Source organism: Macaca thibetana, chromosome X (genome assembly GCF_024542745.1).
Source record: "Macaca thibetana thibetana isolate TM-01 chromosome X, ASM2454274v1, whole genome shotgun sequence".
NCBI classification, from domain to species: Eukaryota; Metazoa; Chordata; class Mammalia; order Primates; family Cercopithecidae; genus Macaca; species Macaca thibetana.
Window position 1 is genome coordinate 37,691,952 of NC_065598.1, and position 25,634 is coordinate 37,717,585.

Sequence of the window (25,634 nt, forward strand, 5' to 3'; positions counted from 1 at the left end):
ATGGTAATTCTTAGTAGATGTTTTGTTTAGACTCATTTTTTTCTCAATACCAGAATGCCTAGCACAGTGTAGGCTACTATAAGTGCTTATTGGATGAATGAATGAGACATTAAGTCAAAGATTTTAAAAACTTTGCTCTACAGTTTGAAAATTCTCTTTTTCTGAATCTCTCATCAGGCTGGGAAATAAATGACCTGGTTTCTGATTCCATCTGTACTACTTATTATGTTTAACATGAATCTTATAATACCTCAGAAGCTAGTTTGAAAGATCAAAAGAAATAATAAATAGCTTTAAATATTCAACTGCTTTATAACCTAGCATGGAATTGGATCCTGACCAGTATATACAAAAAACTAAGGCCTTTGTTCCTGCCTTTGGGAAGATGCTAGTCTAGATGGGCATGACAAAGTTTGACACCACAAATGTAAAAGGATATGGTATAAAACGTGTGGGATGATTCTCAATTTTTTTTCCTGGAACATAGACATTCTATGTTGAAGAAGGGATTGACTCAGTAACACAAAGCAATGACATGTCTGTGAAGCATTTAAGTGAGAAGGAACCTGTCTTCTGGAGCAGTGTTTTCCAAATTTGGCAATATATTGGAATAAACAGTGAAGCTTTTAAAAATCCCATTACCTACGCCACATTCAAAGCTAATTACGTTAGAATCTGTGGAAATGAGATTTGCGAATCAGTATTTTTAAAATCTTTCCAAAGTGATTCCAATATATAGCCAAATTTGAGACTGAATCTGCCAAAGCTATGCTTCTCAGACTCTAATTACCTGAAAATTTTGTGAAAATGTAGGTTCTGATCCAATAGGGTCTAAGGCAGTGCCTGAGATTCTGCATTCCTAAAATGTTCCCAGGTGATGCTGATGCTGCTGGAACAAGGACCACACTTGGAATAGCAATTTTCTAAAGGATAGATAAATAAATTCCATGTCAGGTAGTAAAAGAAGGGACATGGAGCTAACATTTCTTTAGAACCAATGTGCCAGGCAGCATGCTGGGAACTTTAGATTTATCATCTCATTTAATCTTTAAAACAATCATGAAGGAATATTATTCCTCGCATTTTAGAAATGAAGAGACTGGGGTTGAGTGGGTAAATCATTGCCTGAGGCTGGACAGCTTATTCATTATGGAACCCGAATTTAAACATAGGTATGTCTAACAGCAAAGCCCATAGGCTAATAGAAATTATTGGAAACTTTCAAATGCTAAGCAGAAGCTTTTCAGTGTGAAATGGTAGGCAGTCTACAGCCATACCACCCTGAATCCACCTGATCTCATCTGAAATGATAGGCAATGTCTTTGTTACTTTTCTTTTTTTATTATTATTATACTTTAAGTTCTAGGGTACATGTGCACACTGTGCAGATTTGTTACATATGTATACTTGTGCCATGTTGGTGTGCTGCACCCATCAACTCATCAGCACCCATCAACTCATCATTTACATCAGGTATAACTCCCAATGCCATCCCTCCCCATAATAGGCCCTGGTGTGTGATGTTCCCCTTCCCGAGTCCAAGTGATCTCATCGTTCAGTTCCCACCTATGAGTGAGAACATGTGGTGTTTGTTTTCTGTTCTTGTGATAGTTTGCTGAGAATGATGGTTTCCAGCTGCATCCATGTCCCTACAAAGGACACAAACTCATCCTTTTTTATGGCTGCATAGTATTCCATGGTGTATATGTGCCACATTTTCTTAATCCAGTCTGTCACTGATGGACATTTGGGTTGATTCCAAGTCTTTACTATTGTGAATAATGCCACAATAAACATATGTGTGCATGTGTCTTTATAGCAACATGATTTATAATCCTTTGGGTATATCCCCAGTAATGGGATGGTTGGGTCAAATGGTATTCCTAGTTCTAGATCCTTGAGGAATTGCCATACTGTTTTCCACAATGGTTGAACTAGTTTACAATCCCACCAACAGTGTAAAAGTGTTCCTATTTCTCCACATCCGCTCCAGCACCTGTTGTTTCCTGACTTTTTAATGATCACCATTCTAACTGGTGTGAGATGGTATCTCATTGTGGTTTTGATTTGAATTTCTCTGATGGCCAGGGATGACGAGCATTTTTTCATGTGTCTGTTGGCTGTATGAATGTCTTCTTTTGAGAAATGTCTGTTCATATCCTTTGCCCACTTTTTGATGGGGTTGTTTGTTTTTTCCTTGTAAATTTGTTTGAGTTCCTTGTAGGTTCTGGATATTAGCCCTTTGTCAGATGAGTAGATTGCAAAAATTTTCTCCCATTCTGTAGGTTGCCTGTTCACTCCGATGGTAGTTTCTTTTGCTGTGCAGAAGCTCTTTAGTTTAATGAGATCCCATTTGTCAATTTTGGCTTTTGTTGCCATTGCATTTGGTGTTTTAGACATGAAGTCCTTACCCATGCCTATGTCCTGAATGGTATTACCTAGGTTTTCTTCTAGGGTTTTTATGGTATTAGGTCTAACATTTAAGTCTCTAATCCATCTTGAATTAATTTTCATATAAGGAGTAAGGAAAGGATCCAGTTTCAGCTTTCTACTTATGGCTAGCCAATTTTCCCAGCACCATTTATTAAATAGGGAATCCTTTCCCCATTTCTTGTTTTTGTCAGGTTTGTCAAAGATCAGATGGCTGTAGATGTGTGGCATTATTTCTGAGGACTCTGTTCTGTTCCATTGGTCTATATCTCTGTTTTGGTACCAGTACCATGCTGTTTTGGTTACTGTAGCCTTGTAGTATAGTTTGAAGTCAGGTAGCGTGATGCCTCCAGCTTTGTTCTTTTGACTTAGGATTGTCTTGGCAATGCGGGCTCTTTTTTGGTTCCATATGAACTTTAAAGCAGTTTTTTCCAATTCTGTGAAGAAAGTCATTGGTAGCTTGATGGGGATGGCATTGAATCTATAAATTACCTTGGGCAGCATGGCCATTTTCACGATATTGATTCTTCCTATCCATGAGCATGGTATGTTCTTCCATTCGTTTGTGTCCTCTTTTATTTCACTGAGCAGTGGTTTGTAGTTCTCCTTGAAGAGGTCCTTTACATCCCTTGTAAGTTGGATTCCTAGGTATTTTATTCTCTTTGAAGCAATTGTGAATGGAAGTTCATTCATGATTTGACTCTCTGTTTGTCTGTCACTGGTGTATAAGAAAGCTTGTGATTTTTGCACATTAATTTTGTATCCTGAGACTTTGCTGAATTTGCTTATCAGTTTAAGGAGATTTTGGGCTGAGATGATGGGGTTTTCTAAATATACAATCATGTCATCTGCAAACAGGGACAATTTGACTTCTTCTTTTCCTAACTGAATACCCTTGATTTCTTTCTCTTGCCTGATTGCCCTAGCCAGAACTTCCAACACTATGTTGAATAGGAGTGGTGAGAGAGGGCATCCCTGTCTTGTGCCAGTTTTCAAAGGGAATGCTTCCAGTTTTCGCCCATTCAGTATGATATTGGCTGTGGCTTTGTCATAAATAGCTCTTATTGTTTTGAGATACATTCCATCAATACTGAATTTATTGAGCGTTTTTAGCATGAAGGGCTGTTGAATTTTGTTAAAGGCCTTTTCTGCATCTATTGAGATAATCATGTGGTTTTTGTCTTTGGTTCTGTTTATATGCTGGATTACATTTATTGATTTGCATATGTTGAGCCAGCCTTGCATCCCAGGGATGAAGCCCACTTGATCATGGTGGATAAGCTTTTTGATGTGCTGCTGGATTCGGTTTGCCAGTATTTTATTGAGGATTTTTGCATCGATGTTCATCAGGGATATTGGTCTAAAGTTCTCTTTTTTTGTTGTGTCTCTGCCAGGCTTTGGTATCAGGATGATGTTGGCCTCATAAAATGAGTTAGGGAGGATTCCCTCTTTTTCTATTGATCGGAATAGTTTCAGAAGGAATGGTACCAGCTCCTCCTTGTACCTCTGGTAGAATTCAGCTGTGAATCCATCTGGTCCTGGACTTTTTTTGGTTGGTAGGCTATTAATTAGTGCCTCAATTTCAGAGTCTGCTATTGGTCTATTCAGGGATTCAACTTCTTCCTGGTTTAGTCTTGGGAGAGTGTAAGTGTCCAGGAAGTTATCCATTTCTTCTAGATTTTCTAGTTTATTTGCATAGAGGTGTTTATAGTGTTCTCTGATGGTAGTTTGTATTTCTGTGGGGTCGGTGGTGATATCCCCTTTATCATTTTTTATTGCATCAGGGACCTACTTGAGCAGGCAGTCTGTCTGTTCTCAGATCTCAACCTCTGTGTTGGGAAATCCACTACTCTCTTCAAAGCTGTCAGACAGGGTCATTTGCATCTGCAGAGCTTTCTGCTACTTTTTGTTTAGCTGTGCGCTGTCCCCAGAGGTGGAGTCTATAGAGACAGGCAGGCCTCCTTGAGCTGCTGTGGGCTCCACCCAGTTCAAGCTTCCCAGTGGCTTTGTTTACCTACTTAAGCCTCAGCAATGGCAGGCGCCCCTCCCCCAGTCTCACTGCTGCCTTGCAGTTAGATCGCAGACTGCTGTGCTAGCAATGAGGGAGGCTCTGTGGGCATGGGACCCTCCTAGCCAGGTGTGGGATATAATCTGTTGGTGTGCTGTTTGCTAAGACCCTTGGTAAAGTGCAGTATTAGGGTGGGAGTTACCCAATTTTCCAGGTGTTGTGTGTCTCAGTTCCCCTGGCTAGGAAAAGGGATTCCCTTCCCCCTTGCGCTTCCCAGGTGAGGCGATGCCTTGCCCTGCTTCAGCTCTCACTGGTCGGGCTGCAGCAGCTGACCAGCACCGATTGTCCAGCACTCCCCAGTGAGATGAACCCGGTACCTCAGTTGAAAATGCAGAAATCACCCGTCTTCTGTGTCGCTCGCGCTGGGAGCTGGAGACTGGAGCTGTTCCTATTCGGCCATCTGGCTCCGGGGGCCTTTGTTACTTTTCTTAAGTGCATGAAGGTTGTGCCTACAATGATGCTGAGTTTGATCTCACACTCTTGCCTCAAGTAGTATATATAGGCAGGTAAAGAGCCAGGTACTATGTATACCTGTAACCTGGGACCATGCTCTCTAGTGTTATGGTATCAAATATATCCTAGAGAAGTTACAGTAGAATGTGAATAAATACTAATAGCAAAATAATAGTGCCAGTAGAGAATGTCAAAATTCAAAAGTAAGACACAAACATTTTATTTTTTGGTTACTGATATCAAAGGATTGTTGCTTCTGGAGGGAGAAATTGTATTTCCTGAAAATATTTGGCTCTAACTCCTTGATTCAAATGTTCTTCCAAATGAAAATATCTCTTAAATAAAGAGATGGGAATTGAAAGTAGCGACACCAAATAGGCACCTTTTCAAAATTCTAAGTGAGATTGCATGGTGGCCCCCAGTTTAAAGCAGTCTTGTTTGAGGCAAATATTCTATCTATTTTAGACATTGTTTTAGACATTGTAGATATCTCTGCTCCTGTTTGTTTGTTTGCTTGTTTGTTTTAAGTGATTTTTTTCCCTCTTCTTTCAGGAAGCTGAAAAATGAACTCTTAGAAGCAAAACGTAGAAGTGGGAAAACTCAACAAGAGGCCAGCAGAGTTTGTGTTCACTGTCAGAGAAACCTGGGCCTAATCTTTGACCGGGGAGACCCTTGTCAGTCTTGCTCACTGAGGGTATGCAGGGAGTGTCGAGTTGCAGGCCCTGATGGCAGCTGGAAGTGCACTGTCTGTGACAAAATCGCGTGAGTTTCTTGCCTTTTCATGGAAAGTGGAGATTGATGACTGAAGGGATTGGAGTGGGGAAAGCAAGAGAGAAAAAGAGTATTTTAAGTTTAAGGATAGAGAGTGCAGGTGAAATTACATCCCAATCACAGGCTTAGCAATGCCTTGGCAGAGCTCTGGGGTGTGCGTGTGTGTGTGTGTGTGTGTGTGTGTGTGTGTGTGTGTGTGTGTGTGTGTGTGAGAGAGAGAGAGAGAGAGAGAGAGAGGCAGATACAGAAAGAATATTTTTTAAAAAACTGCAAAGCATTGTAAAATTGGAAGCCTCACTGAACCATATATCTTTCTTTTTAATCATTATTAGTACTATTATTTTAGGGACAGGATCTCACTCTGTCACCCTGGCTGGAGTGCAGTGGCTGTTATCATGGCTCACTGAAGCCTCGACCTCCTGGGCTCAAGTGATCCTCTCACCTCAGCCTCCAGAATAGCTGAGACTACAGGCGTGCACCACTATATGCAGCTAATTGAAGAGGCAGGGTCTTGCTGTGTTGTCCAGGCTGGTCTTGCACTCCTGGACTCAAGGGATCCTCCAGCCCTGGCCTCCCAAAGTGCTAGGATTACAGGCATGAGCCACTGCACCCAGCCACTCTTTCTGTATTTAAAAACTGCCCCTGAGCATCATTGTCTCAGGACCCCTCTTGGCTTCACGTGGCTCCTCAGAAGGCACAGATAATTCCCCTGAGACATTCTTAGTCATTTGAGGTGACTGGCAATATGATTCTCACATGTTCAGCCTGCTCTGCACATTAGTTGACAAGTAAAGCTGGAGTAGTTCCCGAATTTCCTCCAAACCTACCTTTCCTTGAGAAAGAACGAAGGGAGGGAATCTTCCCATTTTCCTGTGGGAGTGCAGTGAGCACAAATTTCACTTTGCCAACGTGGGTGAAAGCCAAGAGTCCTTGTTTTCTCAGTTCAATTAAACCAGTCTTAGTCTGATTCAGTCTCTACTATTCTCACCCTTTCGAGAAATTTCCCCTGAATCTACTGGTATGTTTTCTCCCTCCCAATGTCTGTCTCCTCTGCTCTGGGAGGTGCCTCATAATCTCATCTCAAGGCAGCTGAGTGTTGATCTACCTTTCCTGTGAATGAAGTAGGGGATGCTGGCATCACTCCAATTCATTGGTTTTTGTTTTGTTTTTCAACTAATTAACTCATCCTGTTATAATAGTTTAGGGGTTGTCTTGAGAGGAAAAGTAAATAGTGAGGTAGTAGAAGTGATCTTTCATTTTCAACTTCTCTAAATGAGGACTACTGTTCTGTTGAAGATGCCTATATTCAGTGCTTACATTTTTAGCGAATGTTATGTTCCCTGTACTGTTTCACAAAAGTGATCCTGAATAGAGCAATTCAAACTATGTTTTAATACTTGATTGAGACAAGTAGGGTTACTTTTTCTCTTCTTTAGTTTTTAATTTTTGTGAGTACATAGCAGGTATATATATTTATGGGGTACATGAGATGTTTTGATAGAGGCTTGCAATATGTAATACTTGTATCAGGGTAAATGGAGTATCTATTACCTCAAGCATTTATCCTTTGTGTTACAAACAATCCAACTATACTCTTTTAGTTATTTTTAAATGTAAAATTAAATTATTATTGACTATAGTCACCCAGTTATGCTATCAAGTACTAGATCTTATTCATTCTGTCTAACTATTTTTATACCTGTTAGCCATCTCCACTTCCCTCGACCCCCACTATCCTTCCCAGCTTCTGGTAACCATCCTTCCACTCTCTATGTCCATGAGTTAAATTGTTTTAATTTTTAGCTCCCACAAATAAGTGAGAACATGTAAAGTTTGTCTTTCTGTGCTTAGCTTATTTCACTTAATATAATGGCCTCTATTTTCATCCATGTTGTTGCAAATGACTGGATTTCATTCCTTTTTATAGCTGAATAGTACTCCATTGTGTATATGTACCACATTTTCTTCATCCATTCATCTGTTGATGGTCACTTAGGTTGCTTCCAAATCTTGGCTATTGTGAATAGTGCTGCAGTAAACATGGGAGCGCAGATATCTCTTCAATATACTGATTTCCTTTCTTTTGGGTATATACCTAGACGTGGGATTGTTAGATCGTATGGTAGCTCTATTTTTAGTAGTTTGAGGAACCTCCAAATGTTCTCCTAGTTGTTTTACTAATTTATATTTTCACCAACAGTGTATGAAAGTTCCTTTTCCTCTACATTCTCACCAGCATTTGTTATGGCCTGTCTTTTGAATAAAAGCCATTCTAACTGGAGTGAGATAACAGCTCATTGTAGTTTTGTCATGCATTTATCTGATGATCAATGTTGTTGAACACCTTTTCATATGCATGTTTGCCATTTGTATGTCTTCTTTTGAGAAATGTCTGTTCAGGTCTTTTGCCCATTTTAATCAGATTATTAGATTTTTTCCTAGTCAGATTATTAGATTTTTTTGTAGAGTTGTTCAAGCTCCTTATATATTCTTATTATTAATTCCTTGTCAGATGGGTACTTTGCAAATATTTTCTCCCATTCTGCAAGTGGTCTCTTCACTTTGTTGACTGCGTCCTTTGCTGTGCAGAGGCTTTTTAACTTGATATGATCCTATTTGCTCATGTTTGCTTTGATTGCCTGTGCTTGTGGGGTATTTCTCAAAAAGTGTTTGCCTAGACCAATGTCCTAGAGATTTTTCTGCAAAGTTTTCTTATAGTAGTTTCATAGGTTGAGATCTTAGATTTAAGCATTTAATCCACTCCAATTTGATTTTTGTATATGGTGTGAGATAGGGGTCTAGTTTAATTCTTCTGCATGTGGATATCCAGTTTTCCCAGCACCATTTATTGAAGAGACTGTCCTTTCCCCAATGTATGATTCTGGCACCTTTATCGAAAATGAGCTCACTGTAGATTTATGGATACGTTTCTTGGTTTTCTATTTGGTTCCATTGGTCTTTGCATCTGTTCTTATACCAGTACATTGCTGATTTGCATATGTTCTACAGCATAAAAACATAGAAATTATAGTTCTGTGGTATAATTTGAAGTCAGGTAACGTGAATCCTCCAGTTTTCTTTTTGCCCAGGACAGCTTTGGTTATTCTGGGTCTTTTGTGGTTCCATGTAAATTTTAATATATTTTTTTTGCAGTTCTGTGAAAAATGTAATTGATATCTTAATAGAGAATGCATTGAATCTGTAGATTGCTTTAGATAAACAGTTTTAAAGAAACGAATCATTTAAGTTCTTTTATTGCTTACTTTGGATACGTTATTTTGATTTATGTCAGCAATTATTCTCAATTCTTTATCTCACATAAATAAAGTTTTCTTAGTCCTCTCTGTCATCAGCAAACTTCCTTCTACAGATCTGGGAGGATGAACACCAATGAAATAAACAATATGTGGATTTCAACGTAATATTTTACTGATTTGAAGGAGCTCTTTCTATATTCTATGTACAAGCTATGTTGGTTACCCATATTGCAGATATCCTCTCTCACCTCCTGACTTGGCTTTCCACTGTCTTAATGGTATCATTTTATGAACAGAAATCTCTACTTTTTAGTAGTTCCATTTGTTAATTGTTTCCTGGATTACTAGAGGGATTTTTTTCTGAATCCTGTTGAAGAAAACTTTCCCTAACACCAAAATCATGAAAGTATTCTCCTATGTGATGTTTTGTAATTGTTATTGTCTTACCTTTTTTCTTTAAACTTATAATCCACCTGAAACTTATTTTTTGTGCATACTGTGAATTAAAAACTGATTTTTATATTTTAATATGGGAATTATGCAGTGGCTGATTTGAGTACCCTAGATAACTCTATTCAGTGATGTTTGTTAATTGGATTGTCTAAGTCTTCCATATACTTAGTGATTTTTAATCTGCATATCCAGTCAGATATCGAGAAAGGTATGCTAAATTCTCTCAATAATAATTGTGGATTTTCTATTTATCCTTTTAGTTCTGATTATATTTGCTTATATATTAGATTTACTACATAGTTCCCTTCCCACTGCTCTTTATTCTTTAGTATATCTCTACGCTTCTATTAGAATAATTTTTCTTCTTCCTAAAGGGTACTCTTTAGTATTTCCTTTAGTGTGGCTTTGCTGGTGGTGAGTACTCTCAATTTTTTTCTTAGCATGGCTTTATTTCACTCTTAATTTTCAAATATGTTTTCACTGCTTATTGAATCCTAGGTTGGACGTTATTAACTTTCAGTAATTTGAAGATTCTGTTGGCTTCTGATTTCCAGTGTTTCTATTAGGAAATCAGCTATCAGTATATTATTGTTCCTTTGAAGGTAATATTTTTAAAACGTTTTTAGTATTTTCCCTTTTTCTGTTGTGTTTTCAACAGTTACTATAACAAACCTATGTCTGATTTTCTTTGTATTTATCTATCTTGATGTTCCTAGAACATCTTGAACCTGTACATTAATATCTTTTGTCATATTTGAAAATTTCTCAGGGAATATCTCTTTAGATATTTCTTTTCCCCCATTATCTGTCTCCTCTATGCCAGGTAGTCAAGATATACATCTTAGTAATATTCAACATCTTTTAGATATCTGTATGCTCTTTTCTGTAATTGTTATCCATTTATATCTATAAACTCAGTTTGTATATTTTGTCTGACCTATATTTCAGTTCATGAATCTTGCCTTTGTGTCTAATTTGCTATTAAATATATCCATTTAATTCTTAACTTCAGTTACTGTGTTTTTCAGTTTTAGAATTTTCATTTTGCTTCTGTTATGTTTTCTAACTGTCTGCTGACCTACTCATTTTTTTCTTGCAATTTTTTGAAATAATTATTTGGAGTTATGTTAAAATGTATAATTATAGCTCTGTTATCTGAGTCCCCTATGGGACTATTTCTATTGTTTATTGTTTCTTGTGGTTTTGGTCATGTCTTTCTTCCCATAAACTTAGTAGTTTTTTATTGATGATCAAAATATATGAAAAAACAGTAGGACTTAATGAGACTCTGTGTAATATGCCTCTACTGAGAATGTACATTTTTCTTCTGGAAGGGAACTAGGATAAGGCTCTTGCATATTCAAGATTACCTTAATCAAGTTAAGGATTGAACTAATTTCAAAATTGGGACCTTGGTCCCCATGAGGGCTGATCTGTTTCTGGATCACATAAACTCATAGGGAATACTCCTTCAGAGACTCATAACACACCTATTAGATAACATAGGCAACTGGTTTTACATTTTGCGGATAGTGTAAACAAGAACGCTAAGAGTCAGATGTGTGTTAGTAAAGTTGGGATGAGTTTAAAAGTTTTGGGGGTTTTTGTTTGTTTGCTTGCTTTCTTATTTTTTCACACAGCTCTTTTCCTACCAGATTCTGCCAGGATGAGATTTTCCATTTTAGAGCAATGAAGAAGAAAATGGAATTTTAACAAATCACTGATTTGCTAGTCCTCAACTATGGAGTCTGAGGATTTATGGGGGAATTTCTCAATAACTATTTCTCTAAATTTATATAATACTATTTGATCCTTAGTATTTATTTTTTTCATTTATATATCATGTTTTTTCACCCTATTCTTTACACCTGAGGCCCTCACTCACTTAGACAACAGTAACCAGGGACTGTGACTCAAAAGCTCTTCAATCAATTATAAGTCATCTCAAGCTTCTGTATGGGGAGAACTTTAGCTTCTAAATATCACTTGTAATTACTGAAGTATACTTTTCAATAAAAGATCCAAGGATATTGTGTATTCACACATTTTGCCATCAACTAATTTGCTATTTAGTACGGATGGTAACTAGAGGCCTAAGTCACTCATACCTCTCTCCTACATTTTATCAGATTAACTTTAAGTTCCTTTAATGAGAAATTAACTTCTAAAATAAGCCAGTGGAATTCAGAGGTTGTTTTAGAAGCTAGCCTACCCAAATTAATACAACCCTTTCCTGTGGTTTTTCCCTTAATACTTACATGCTCTATATTTTACTTATTTATCTTATTATTTTTCTTTCTCCACTAGAATGTAAGGGCAGGAGTTTTTATCGGTACTGTTCACTGATGTAGTTCTAGTGCTTAAAATAATGCCTATAGTAGATACTCAATGAATATTTGTTAAATGAATGGATAGATGAATGGATAAACAAACAAATGAACAACTGAATGGATGAATAAATGGTTGGCCTCTACTTAAAGCGTCTCAGGCTTAAGCAAGTGGAACAAATGTAGAACAATTGTGGTTTTCTTCTGTCAGGAGCATGGGATTAAAAAGAAATGAGCCATGCCAAATACATTTGCCCTCTGGACAAAGTAAATTCCTAACTGTCACATAAAGATAACATAAGTGGTTGTCAGAGGGTACAAGAATAAATAATAACAAATCAAAACTTCTGTGTCTTCCTTGGGACATGTTAGTGCATTGATACAGAGCTTCTGAATCAATTGCACTAATTTTATTGGTGAAACAATAATTTAATAGACCCAAATATCCACCTATATGATTAATCCATTCATTAACCCATCCATCTATCTTTCCCACACGTTTATTGATAACCTGTTAAGTATACTAGGGACTAAGGATACAAAGTTGAATAAAAAATGGACTATCCTCAATGGTTACACAGTATAAGGAGGAAGATGAGTTTATTATTTCATTAATAAATTTCTGTCTTGATGCCTTAAAATGTCCTAAGGAAGAAACAGCTCTTTCAATGTGTGATTCTAACCCTTCTATGACAACAACCTGTCTTACAGTTATATCTTTCTGTGACAGCTAGAAATTTACATGATGAGTATTTAATTTGACATATCAAAATTACTTCTCACTTTTAAAGCTGAAAATCAGAGTATGTTACTTCTCCAGTATTCCAACTGTTAGTCTGTGTGATATTAGAGACTTAAAACTATCTCTCAGTATTGGAAGTATCTTGTTTGCTATTCAAGGAGTAGTTTTCAAAAAGGAAGCATAAATGATATTTTATTGGCAGCAAACACTCTTTGTTTGTTGTGAGAGAATACTGCAGCCTCACTGGGCTGTCTCTATGTTTAATAGACCATAAAATTGAAATTCCCACTCTGACCTCTAAGAGATGAGATGAATCAGAAGGTGACTCACTCTCTAATCAGTTGGAAATAAATGACCTTTATTGTCATTTACGTTGGATTGGGTAAAAGTAAAGAGCTTTTATTGCTTTAGCACTGAAAGGATTACAGCAAGGACTGACAGAGGAAGGTTACCTGTTATAATGGACTGAGCAGCCCCTGACATTTTCTCCAATCCCTTCTGATTCTAACAAGTTGGCGACTGTAAGCCTAGTTTTTAAACTCTATAAAAACATGATAAAAGGGACCTTGACACAGCCAGTTAATTCATTTTTCTATCTAAATAAAACCTACAAAATTCCACATTGTTATGTTAGCTGAGGTAGTTGCTGTCCAACACAAAGACGGTCATAAAGATCGTATTTTCTAATTAGTACCAAATTGAATTCAGAAAGGCCCAAAACGTAAAAGCAGCATGAGTTGGAACAAAACATGAAATATTTTTTCTTTTCTTTTTTCTTTTTTTAAGACAAAGTCTTGCTCTGTCACCCAAGCTGGAGTGCAGTGGTGTGATCTCGACTCACTACAGCCTCTGCCTCCCGGGTTCAAGTGATTCTCCTGCCTCAGCCTCCCAAGTGGCTGGGACTACAGGCATGTGCCACCACACCCGGCTAATTTTGTTGTATTTTTAGTAGAGATGGGGTTTCACTGAGTTGGCCAGGCTGGTCTCAAATTTCTGACCTCAAGTGATCCACCCGCCTCAGTCTTCCAAAGTGCTGGTATTACAGGTGTGAGCCACTGTGTCTGGCCAAAACATGAAATACTTCTAATATGGCATTGATGGGCTGATCTTATGTTCATGCTATGTTGCAACATATTACACTGCTATATGTCCTTGGGAGAATCTTTGTCCTTTTAAATTAGGAAGATCCTGATATTTTTATTTTTGATTAATTGGTAATGATTACTGCAATGGATAAAACATAACTGAAATAGAAGAAAAATATTGAGTGTTTATCAGTAAAATAAATTTCAAAAAAGATAGTACTGATGGGTGGAACATACACGGAGTGCAGAAGAGAATGTATACGCCTTTGTTATAAGAAAGAGAAATACAGCCCCTGACATCTGGAAACTGGGCTCACACTGACAAACCTAGTCCCTTGATGTTAAGAGCTGGTCTTGCACTTACAAGTAGGCCATACTGTTATCCTGTTGGACATCAAGCAGTCTCAGGGTACCAGAATCCCACAAGATCATTCTACAACAATAATGAAGTAAACAAAACAAGAACATTTTATAATCTTATCTAAGCATAGATGAAAACAAGGTGACTGTTGAAAACGCAAATTACCAAACATTCCCATTTCTTGACTAATGTGAATAACCTACTTTCTTACCAATTAGAGCTTTAACCTAGCATTAGTCTGCCATCCTTCTAAATAAAATTTATTGAGATACCAATGATAGAATTGTCTCCACTCTCTGACATCTCTTAATCCAGAGAAAATCCCTGCTCCACCGAACTCTCCTGAAAATTACTAACATAAACCCAAATCCTATAGTAAATCCTTTCAAGTGCCCTCTTACTGAGACTCTCCATGATTCCTCATGGTATGTGGGGTTTATTTATTTATTTATTTTCATTACTATGGGCAAAAATCTCAACTTGTTTGTCCATAGGTGGAACAAACATCTGGTCATCTTTGGCCTGATGAGTGAGTATTAGTGATTGCCGCATAGGTCATTTCAAAATCACCTCTAATTTAGCAAATTTTCATAGTGCAGCTATAAGGGAAAGATTCATATTGGAATAGTCCCACATTTACCCAAAGATTTTTTGAATGGTAAGAAGCTATTTTGAGTCCCTCGACATGCTCTTTTGCATCACCTATCAATTATATACAAGTGCATCCACGCTTGTATAGAATGAGGTGTTCACTATGAGTATGGTACCTTAATATCTATATAAACTAGAAAGATTTTTAAATCTAAAAATACAGTACATATCCAAGATACTCTATAATACCTATGGTTTAAACAATAATAAAAATAGCCCCTGTGTATTCGTTACCCAGTCTAAGAATTAGAACATCTTGTTTTGCATTTTTCATTCCCTTGCTTTATTTTATGGTTTTACTGCATTTGGATGTGTCTCTAAGTAATATATTTTCCAGTTTTGCATTTTTGAGTGTTATGGAAATGGAAATCACACTACCTGTATTCTTTTATGATGTTTTTATCTCAGCAACATTTTTGTAAAATTCATCCATATTCGTGTGAATAACATTATGTTCATCTACACTATTGTTACATTCCCTTAATGCATCTATTTTCTGGTGAATAGACATTTAGATTGTTTCAGTTTGTAATTTTACCAAAAAATGCTGCCATGACATTCTTATACAGATGGCACGACAAACATGTATGAGTATGTACACTCAATGGTGGGATTTTTAAGTCTGTGGATCATGACCCATTGGTGGGTAGTAACTAGCATTAAAAAAAAGTGGAGTAGAAAACGTCAGTATACATATACATATATATGTGCGTGTGTGTGTGTGTACTTATACGTGTTATTTATTTTCTGAATTGTGACATAAAATGTATTTCTTACTGTGACCTGTGCCAAAAATGCTTGAGAAGATTGCAGGGTGTGCATCTAGGAATGAAATTGCACACCAGACAGTGTAAGCATTTTCAGCTTGACAAGATGATGTTAAATTATTTTTCATAGTGGTTGTACCAATTAAAACCCACTAGCATTGTATAAGTGTTTCCTTTACTTTCTGATCTTACCAACACTTGGCTTCATGAAAATTTTTTACTTTTTTCAAACTGATAGATATAAAGGAATATCTCCCTATAGTTTCAATTTACATTTTACTGCTTAAGTATGAGGTTGAGCATCTTTTCATATATTTATTAGCTTTTTGTGGTTCTTTTTCTGTGATATGAGTATTTATGTGTATTGCACAATTTTATTTTAGGTGCTGGTCTTTTCCTTATTAATTTGGAGTTACCCTTTATGCTTCCTTTCATCTCTAAATATGTTTTTGCTTTGAAGTCTATTTTTTTTTTTGTTGAGACGGAGTCTCGCTCTGTCGCCCAGGCTGGAGTGCTGTGGCCGGATCTCAGCTCACTGTAAGCTCCGCCTCCCGGGTTTTACGCCATTCTCCTGCCTCAGTCTCCCGAGTAGCTGGGACTACAGGCGCCCGCCACCTCACCCGGCTAGTTTTTGTATTTTTTTAGTAGAGATGGGGTTTCACTGTGTTCGCCAGGATGGTCTCGATCTCCTGACCTCGTGATCCGCCCGTCTCGGCCTCCCAAAGTGCTGGGATTACAGGCTTGAGCCACCGCGCCCGGCCTGAAGTCTATTATTTATGTTATTAATACAACTACATCAAATTTCTTTTGGTTAATAGCTGCATACATGTTTTTCCAACATTTGACTTTAAACCTTTCTGTGTCCATATGTTTAAGGTGAGTCTTTTTTACGTGGCATATATGTTATTTTAAAATATAGCATATGTTATATGTATTTTAATATTTGCTATACTTATATACTACATACATTATATATGTGCTATATATACATATACATGATATATATTATATGTAATTTTTAACATTTAATCTCATAATATTGTTTCTTAAATTATAGAGTTTAGTCTGTACTCACTGATCACTGCAATATTTACATGTATTTCTGTTATCATTGCGATTCCTAAAATATTTGCATTTATTTATTTTATCTGTAGATTCATTAAAGTGTATTTTTCTCATGCCATGTTATTCTTTCTACTGGTATTCGTATTACACGCTTTTTTCATTTTCAGTGGTTACCCTGGAAATTATAACATTTATATTTAACTTTGCAAATCAATAGCAGAAAGAAGCTTGGTATTCTTAAACTCTAAATACCATCTTCCTGGCTGATACATGATTTTTGTCCTTTGTTTTAGACATTTCTCATTATATAATCCAACAATTTATGTAATCTCATTTTTCTTTATAAATCAATGTTTGTTCAGATTTTTATATATTTTATCAATTTCGTTGTTCACCATTTCTTTTTATACCTCAGATCTATTTTACCTCCTCCTGAAATATAGTTTTTAAAAGTTCCTTTAGTGAGAATCTATTGGTGATAAATTATCTGTTTTCATTTTGTTGAAAATTTCTTTATTTCATCGTCATTCGTGAACAGTGATTTCTGTGGATATGCAATTCTAGATTGATAGTATTTTCTCCCAGAACTTTGAAGATATATCATTGGTTTCTGGATTTCATGACTGCTATTAAAAATCAATTGTCATGCTAATTGTGATTCTTTTGTAGGTTTCCTTTTGCCTTCCTAGCTGCTTTTAAGATGTTCCCTTTGTCTGTAGCGCTCTATAGTTTCACCATAATGTGTCTAGGGATTTCTTTTCACTTTTCCTGATTGGAAAGGAAGAAAGGAATAAATGTACACCGGCATCTTTGTATGGCCAAGGTCCTTGTTTGTCTTCTTCACCTCTGTATTCTTAGCCTTAGCCTAGGGCCTGACACATAGTAGAAATGAAATAAATATTTGCTGTGTAGGCCGGGCGCAGTGGCTCACGCCTGTTATCCTAACACTTTGGGAGGTCGAGGTGGGCGGATCACTTGAGGTCAGGATTTTGAGACCAGCCTGGCCAACATGGTGAAACCCCATCTCTATTAAAAATGCCAAAAATTCAGCCGGGTGTGATGGTGCATGCCTGTAGTCCCAGCTACTCGGGAGGCTGAGGCAGGAGAATCTCTTGAACCTGGGAGGTAGAGGTTGCAGTGAGCTGAGAGCATGCCACTGCACTCCAGCCTGGGTGACAGAGTGAGACTCTGTCTCAAAAAAAAAATCGCTGTGTAATTAATAAATGTATAAATAATTTGAATTAGTTTCCTTATGAATAAGAGAAGGGAACTAATATCTTATCTCAGCATGTCTAATAAGCATATCTTATTGCAGATGTCTCCAGTAGTTAATAGAAAATAAAGGAGCAAAATGAATCTTCTGGTCACTATTCTTTTTTAAGATAAAATTACCTATTTTCCCCTGTAAAACTATAAATAATTTAATTTGACTTTACATTCATATAAGCTTCCAAGTGAAGGTTTGAAAAGTCCCAGAGGTTTAGTGTTAAAGAAAACCAGGACCTAGCAAATCCTGAACTGTCAGTAATCATTATTCACAAATAAGTGTAGCCCACCATAATTTTAATCAAGCCCATTCTTCAGAGTATGACTTAGAGTACATAAAGTCTATGTCAAGTCTTGTGTTTTTCAAATACTAGATTGATGTGACAGACAGGGATATAAATTTTATAGTGGTCGGCATTTTTATTTTCTTTTGTCTTTTACCCTTTCTGTATTCTTACCACCCTACCCTCAACACACAAACATGCACACACACACACACCCCTCCCCTACAATCACAACCAATCATATGAAATACTATGTTTGTTATTCCTTGGACTCTATAGGTTTTCACCCTTCCTCAAAGCCTTGTTATAGCTGACAAGTATGAGTTCTCTTCAGACAATTTTCCCAAATATAAAGCATGTGGGATTTCAATACAAATCCTGTCTCTGACATAATACCTTTATAACTATGTGAGCTTTAGTTTCCTTGTCTGTAAATTGGTAATAGTAATAGATACTTTATGGCTTATAGTGAGAATTAGAGATACCATGTATAAAGTGACTAGCCTATTACTTGGTGACTGATATGCACTCACTAAGTATTAGTTTTTTGTTCTACCAAGCCTTCTGTCTGCCCCCTGACAAGATCTGACACCTGAGAGTGTGACAAAGGCATAATCCCAACAATCTGTTCTGATATTTTCTCTGAAATGACAAATGACTCAAGTACATTATCTGAGTTGAACAAATACAAGATTTATAGTTATTATTCTCCAAGGGTAACAAGAGGTAATGACTAACAATTCTGGGAAGATCTTATTTGTGTTAGGTGTTGGCAGCTCTAAGCATACGTGGTAAAAGTGATATGGAGGCCCATTTCCTGGAGAGTGTAGACTGGAGGTGTCCACTTTCTTCTGTGACACATGAAACTGCTGTCAGTATGCTATCTACTCCATCTCACATCCAAAGAACTATCAAAAAAAAAAAAAAAAAAAAAAAACTAAGGCCTTGGCATGCCACTATTTAGCGATTTTTAGTCACTGAACTATAGTATTCCCCTTGTTCTTATTTCTTTTTGTGTACTCTTTGCCTCCTGCAGAAGTTAAAAACTCTTCTCTTTTTTTAATAAAACACCAGAGAGTAAATAGCTTAGGCTTTGAGAGCTATGTGGGCTACCGCTGCAACTACTCAGCTTTGCAGTTGTAGCACAAAAGCAGCCAAAGACAGCATATAAACAATTGAGCATGGATATCTTTCAATAAAACTTTATTTATACGATCAATGAATAAAGGACTCCTTATTTAATAAATGGTGCTGGAATAACTGGCTAGCCACATGAAGAAGAATGAAACTAGACCTCTATTTTTCACCATATACAAAAATTAACTCAAAATGGATTAAATATTTAAGCGTAAGACCTCAAACTATACAAATCCTAGAAGAAAACCTAGGAAATACCATTTTGAATATCAGCCTTGGCAAATAATTTGTTACTAATTCCTCAAAAGTAATTACAATAAAAACAAAAATTGATAAATGAGATCTAATTAATCTAAAAAGCTTTTACACCACAAAAGAAACTAACAGAGCAAACAGACAACCCACAGAATGGGAGAAACTATTTGGAAGCTATGCATCCAACAAATGTTTAATATCCATAATCTGTAATAAAGTTAACAAGCAAAAAGCAAATAATCCTATTAAAAAGTAGGCAAAGGACATGAACAGACCCATCTCAAAAGAAGATATACAAGGAGCCAACAAGCATATGAAAAAAAACTTCATCACTAATCATCAGAGAAATGCAAATCAAAAGCACAGTGAAATACCATCTCACATGAGTCAGATGGTTGTCATTAAAAAGTCAAAAAATTACAGATGCTGGTGAGGTTGTGGAGCAAAGAAAATGCTTATACATTGCTGGTGGGAATGTAAATTTGTTCAGCCACTGTGGAAAACAGTTTGGAGATTTCTCAAAGAACCAAAACAAAACTATTACACCATTTGACCCAGCAATCCCATTACTGGGTATATACCCAAAGGAGAAAAAAGTCATCCTACAAAAAAACACATGTATTTATATACAGCTACACTATTCACAAAAGCAAAGACATAGACTTAACCTAGGTGCCCATCCACAGCAGATTGGATCAAGAAATTGTGGTACATATACAACATGGAATACTGTGCAGCCATAAAAAATAATGAAAGGAGGCCATTATCCTAAGCGAATTAATGCAGGAATAGAAAACCAAATACTGCATGTCCTCACTTATAAATAGGAGCTAACCACTGGGTACATATGGAGACAAAGATGCCAACAATAGACACTGTGGACTCCTGGTGGTGGGGGCAAGGGTTGAAAAACTACCCATTGGATGCTATGTTCAGTACCTAGATGACGGGATCATTCATACCCCAACCCTCAGCCTCACACAATATACTCACATAACATATGGATAATCTAGGATAATCTCACTATTTAAGGTCAGCTAATTAGTAACCTAATTCCATCTGTAATGTCTGATCATATCAGCACCTGGATTAGTGTTTGATTGAATAGCCAAGAAACAGGAGACATCTTTCAAATTTAGAATACCACAATTGTCACCTGGATTTCCAACATTGTGATACATAAGTATATAGATCATTTGAAATGTATACAGAAATAACTTAACCTATTCAAGCTTTTGGTTTTGGTAGGTTATATCTTAGATTTGAACATATTCCATAAGCATATTTTATATAGTTACTGTTACGGAGCTTATCCAATAGTCTGGGCTTCTCAATAGGTAATATAGCCACTTGGGAGTAAATCTATGATAGACAAACTATGGTCTGACCTTTCAATGAATACCTTTCTCCAAGGTTAACATTTTCACTTTTTTCCCCAGTAGTGGAATGGTGTTTCATATAGAATTTACCTTTGCCTCATAGATTCCGAAGCAGATTTCAGGATAATTGCTGTGGGGAACAAGGTTGACATATTTTTCTGGAGTGACTTTTCTATTTGGGATCCAGCTATTGATTTTCAAGTCCAATAAGTTGCTGAATCAAATGGGTATAATACTCTGGGACTTGAAATGTCTATTTGACTCTCAGTTGCTTTTCCTCAGCCACCATATCAGAAATGTCACCAATTCTTACTGATTCTCATTCTCAATGGCCCAAGTGTCTGTGTCTTTCCCTTTACTCCTCACCTCTATGATACCCTGATTTGCATCTTCATCATTTTCTGTCCTCTTTATTGTTTAACTTTCTAATTTGCCTGCCTACCTCTGGTTTCTCTCGTCATATATTTATCCAGAGATTATGTGATCCAATCTGAACTTTAGAAAAACTGCTAGAATGACACTCCAGTTCTTTACCTCAGCATTCAAAGATTTGGCCCCAAATCCTACCTTTTAACTCCACTTTTCAATAGAATTCTCCACAAATCCTTTACCCTAGTGACATAGTCCTATTTACTATTTTCAGAACTTGCCCCATAGAGGTTTTGGGACAGTAATGCTCACCTAATCAGCTAAAGCCGTTTCTTAATTTTTAATTAGAAATATATTTAGTCTACCGAATGACTTCTACGGCTGTTAAAATCATTGTGATATGCCTGAAAATGACTTTTATAGCAGCATAACTACTATAGGTTGAATTCCAGGTATTCTAATTCATTCCACAAATATTTCCTGAGTGCCAGTTACTGCTCCTAGAAGTGGTGAACAACACAGCCAAGGTCCCTGCCCTCATTTCACTGATAATAATGAGAACTATGAGGATATGAAAAGAAGGGTAATGTGTTAAAATTATGGGAGAATAGTCAGCCATTCATTTGAAAAACATTAATTGAGATCATAGTCTGTGAAATACTTTCTTGTAGGTACTATGAAAAAAAAAAGATGAATCAGACAGAAATCAGTTCTCAGAGCATTTACAACCCAGTAGACATGAGAGGATAGAAATAATACTGAAGGATGCTATAAGCAGTGGGAGAAATACAGACAAAGAAGAGGATTATAAGCATTTCAGGAGGGAAGATGGGGGTGATTTCATGTAGCCATTGCAGGTAGGGCTTAAAAGATGGGTGTGACTATTCAAGGATCCTTCTTTCCCATCTTTAACACTGAATTTATTACCAAATCCAGGTAAGCAGTTCCACCACTTACAATTTGAATTTATTACTCCTCTCTTAGTCTTACCATTGCCCTAGCATGGATGCCATCATCTGTCTCCTGGACTATTACAATGGCCAATCTGTCTCTTCATCCTACTCTCTCATCAGTCTAACCCACTGTACATGTTATATCAAAGAATCTTTCCAAAACAGAATCTGATCATGACCTCTTTTTCATTCAGAACCTTTACTTGATCTCTATTGTTTGCACTGAAGATCATTTATCCACTAATGCAGTGGTTAAGAACTTGAGCCCCAGGTCAGACTTACTGGGATGGGATCCTGGCTCTACTACTTACCAACTGCGTGATAGGAGGCACATTATTTTATTGCTCTAAGTCCCAATTTCCTCATCTATAAAATTAGGATAATAGTGTTTACATAAGGTTGCTATGTGGATAAAAATATATGAAGTGTGAACTGCAATTAGCAAGTACCTAGCAGATAGTAAATATTCAATTAATACTGGCTATTATTATCACCATAAAATACTCCAGAGATTGAGATAAACTTTGTAAATAATTAGCTGTTTTCAGTTTATTAGGGATTTTTGAGCGTTAATTATGTGGCTCAATAATTGAATTTCAATGCTCTTCCCTTTTCCCTTGAGTAGGCAGCTAAGGATTATAACTGGTGAGTGGTTTTTTGAAGAAAAGGCAAAACGTTTCAAGCAAGTCAATGTTCTCGGCACTGATGTTGTCCGACAGTCCATTTTAAGAAGAAGTCCAGGTAATTAAAGCAAATGTGTGGTTTCACAACTATTTTCATCTTCATTTGGCTAACTAAATAACTTCCCTATGTTATGCAGTTAATCAGCACAAATGAGTTTCCTGAATCCCTTAGGTCATTTCACAACTTGGTAGCATGAAATCTAAATACGTAATTCATATAGGACAAGAGGAAGTCAGTAGAAAACAAAATTCACAGTGATTTTCCATATATCTCACCCACCAAGATTTTCAAAGAAGCCATTTGTCTCGATCATAGACAGTTCTCTTTCTGAATGCACATCCAATATTTTACTGAACACTTAAGAAAGTAACATAAAAAAGATGAATTAAATGATTCACATTGTGAAAATAATCCTTGATTTTTTCAACAATATTTATTTCCGATTTCTTTTAAATGTTACTTTTTAAATCCAGTGGTTCTCAACCAAGGATTGATAATGTGTACCTTGTCTCCCTCCCTCAAAACGGGAGCATTTGGAAAGGCAAGGGGGACATTTCTCGTTGTCACAATGACTGGTGAGTCAATGGCATTTGGTGGGAAGGAGCCAGAGATAGCTAAATGGCTTGAAATGCATAGTCTTACTGAATGAATACTGGCTTCAAATGAAAATAACACTCTACCTTGACAGTGCTTTTTGGTGCAATTCAAACTACAATTCAGTTAAAGATGGAGTAAACCTTGTGATCGGGAGCGTGTTTCTCATATGTGGTGTAGTAAAAGCAGAACAAACATCTTTCGGCCTGTTTCTAGGCTTATCTCATCTTTCACACAGAGGAGACAAGTGCCCTTGTATTTAAGTCTGGCACATATGGCAAGGAGGCTTGGAACTGATTCCAGTGTTACTTCTGGGTGTGGCACTAGCAAGGAAAGGCTTTTGCACATGGGTCACATGGAGAAGATACTACAGAGAGATAGTGTGGAGTACAGTTAGAATTAGGCAGTCAGCCATGGCCTCTTCTTCCACTCAAACCTCAGTACCTTCCAGAATGTAGGCAGTTCCTAAAGTCACAATGTATTGCACAGATGCCCACCCTCCCAGGAAGTGTGGCTTATATGCCCAGAAATTAGGACATCATTTCTATAACCTCATGCTAGAACTCAGTCTCCAGGGATTTGGAGATCTTAGGAGACCATGTTCCCCTGCTCTACAAATATCAGCAGAAGGCTGATGCAGTCATCCCTAGAAAGGTTATCTCAGTAAACCTCCCACAGATGAGTCCAGGATCTTTGTCTTCAGTTAACTCTAGAACACTCAACAAATTAGAAATAACTGTGTGACAGAAAAACTTGGGATGGGAATGGCATTGCCAATTATTATAGACTTCCTTGCCTTGAGCTAATCTGGGAAAGTGAAAGCAGAATATAAATTTGCTCTCATTTCTGGCCATTTTGTATGTCAATTTCTCTTCTGATTGTTAATGAGGAGCTGAAGAAGTACAGAGCCAAGAGCAAACCTGCCGGGATGCAGAAAAGTCAGACACTTCACCTGTTGCTGGGAAGAAGGCCAGCCATGATGGACCCAAGAGAAAGGGGTAAGACATGGTCTTTCTGAGGGAAGTTTTTATCTTTATTCCAGATGCCTCTGAAATGAAGACTCCTTAATTTTTCAAGTTTGATGTCACATCAGTGACCCAGAGGAGGTCAGAGACTCAAACAAAGTAACACTTTCTTATCATTCTCCTCAGGAAATGCAGTTTTAATACTTTTCAACAAGTAAATATAAGTCCTGTCTGACCTAAGCACAGAAGAGTTTTCCTTTCATTTGACATATCCGGTCTTGCACTATATGGTTCCCATTACTTATAGGTAGAAAGTTTCATGCCAGGGCCAGTCTATAAAGAGGTGACAACAGTTTCTGTTGTACAATGTCAATACTTGTACCCTCCAACCTGTGTGCTGATATATGATTTTATCCAAAATAAAGATTTATTAACTGAGCTTAAAGCATCATATTCCCTATTTAAAATTCAGGCTTCCTTAAGAAAAAAAGTCACATTTGGCCATCATAGTAACTTAGTTCAGTAAATGAATACAGGATATAGATGTCAAGTACTGAGAATAGGAATGGGAGGTACATAAGGGAGCAAGAAGGTTCTTTCAAGGGAGAAAAGTGGATCCCAAAATATAGGCTATAAGGACCAAAAGGAAACTGCATTTTTCAGTTTTTGTTTCTCAGGCAGCTATTGGCCAGTTTTTGTGGCTGAAGTAGTGAGAGTTCTAATATGCACCAAGTCATTGTATGGTCCTTTCTGTTTTTTTATTATTACTGAGATGGGGTCTTATTATGTTGCCTGAGCTGGCCTTGAACTCCTGGGCTCAAGCAATCCTCTTGCCTTGGCCTCCCAAGTAGCTGGTACTACAAGTCGTGTGCCACCATGCCTGGCTAACTTTATGGTCCTTTCCAGACAGCATTGTTTCATTCTCTCAGTAGAATACAAAGTGAGACGGCGCTAGTGTTAGAAGCTTTATCTGGCTGTACAAAATGTCTAGGGTTCTTTTAGAATCTTGGGCTGTCAGTGGGAATACAATCTAAATTTCGTCTAACTCAAGCACTCATGACAAACCATGTTTTCATTGATGAGCAGAGATGAGTTGGAAAGATAGCCTAGAGTATCCTATGTATTCTATCCTATGTATTGACCCTTCCTACCATCTTGAGTTCATTTATCACTCTTTGGGTCATCCACAATGCTTTGTGCCTTTGCACCACCAATCATATTGCACTCTGACACCCCCTCAACACACACACACACACATACATGTACTTAATGGTAAGCTCCTTTAGTGGTAGACCAGTGGTTTCTTTGCTTCTGTGTT

General features: G+C 37.1%; 2 protein-coding genes across 5 annotated transcripts in view; one reads left to right on the plus strand and one right to left on the minus strand.

Moving 5' to 3' along the window:
• DYNLT3 (dynein light chain Tctex-type 3) overlaps window positions 1-25,634 on the minus strand; it is a 752,500-nt gene that overhangs the window by 230,532 nt on the left and 496,334 nt on the right. The window lies entirely within an intron of this gene.
• The window catches only part of SYTL5 (synaptotagmin like 5), a 250,198-nt gene that overhangs the window by 162,584 nt on the left and 61,980 nt on the right, over window positions 1-25,634 (plus strand). For 2 of the 4 annotated variants that reach the window (XM_050776519.1, XM_050776521.1), the window contains exons 3-5: window positions 5,504-5,713; window positions 22,699-22,814; window positions 24,241-24,349. In XM_050776519.1, coding sequence (XP_050632476.1) covers window positions 5,504-5,713; window positions 22,699-22,814; window positions 24,241-24,349 — 435 coding nt within the window. The remainder of the gene's footprint in view (window positions 1-5,503; window positions 5,714-22,698; window positions 22,815-24,240; window positions 24,350-25,634) is intronic. The other 2 variants (XM_050776520.1, XM_050776522.1) reach the window with 2 other exon arrangements.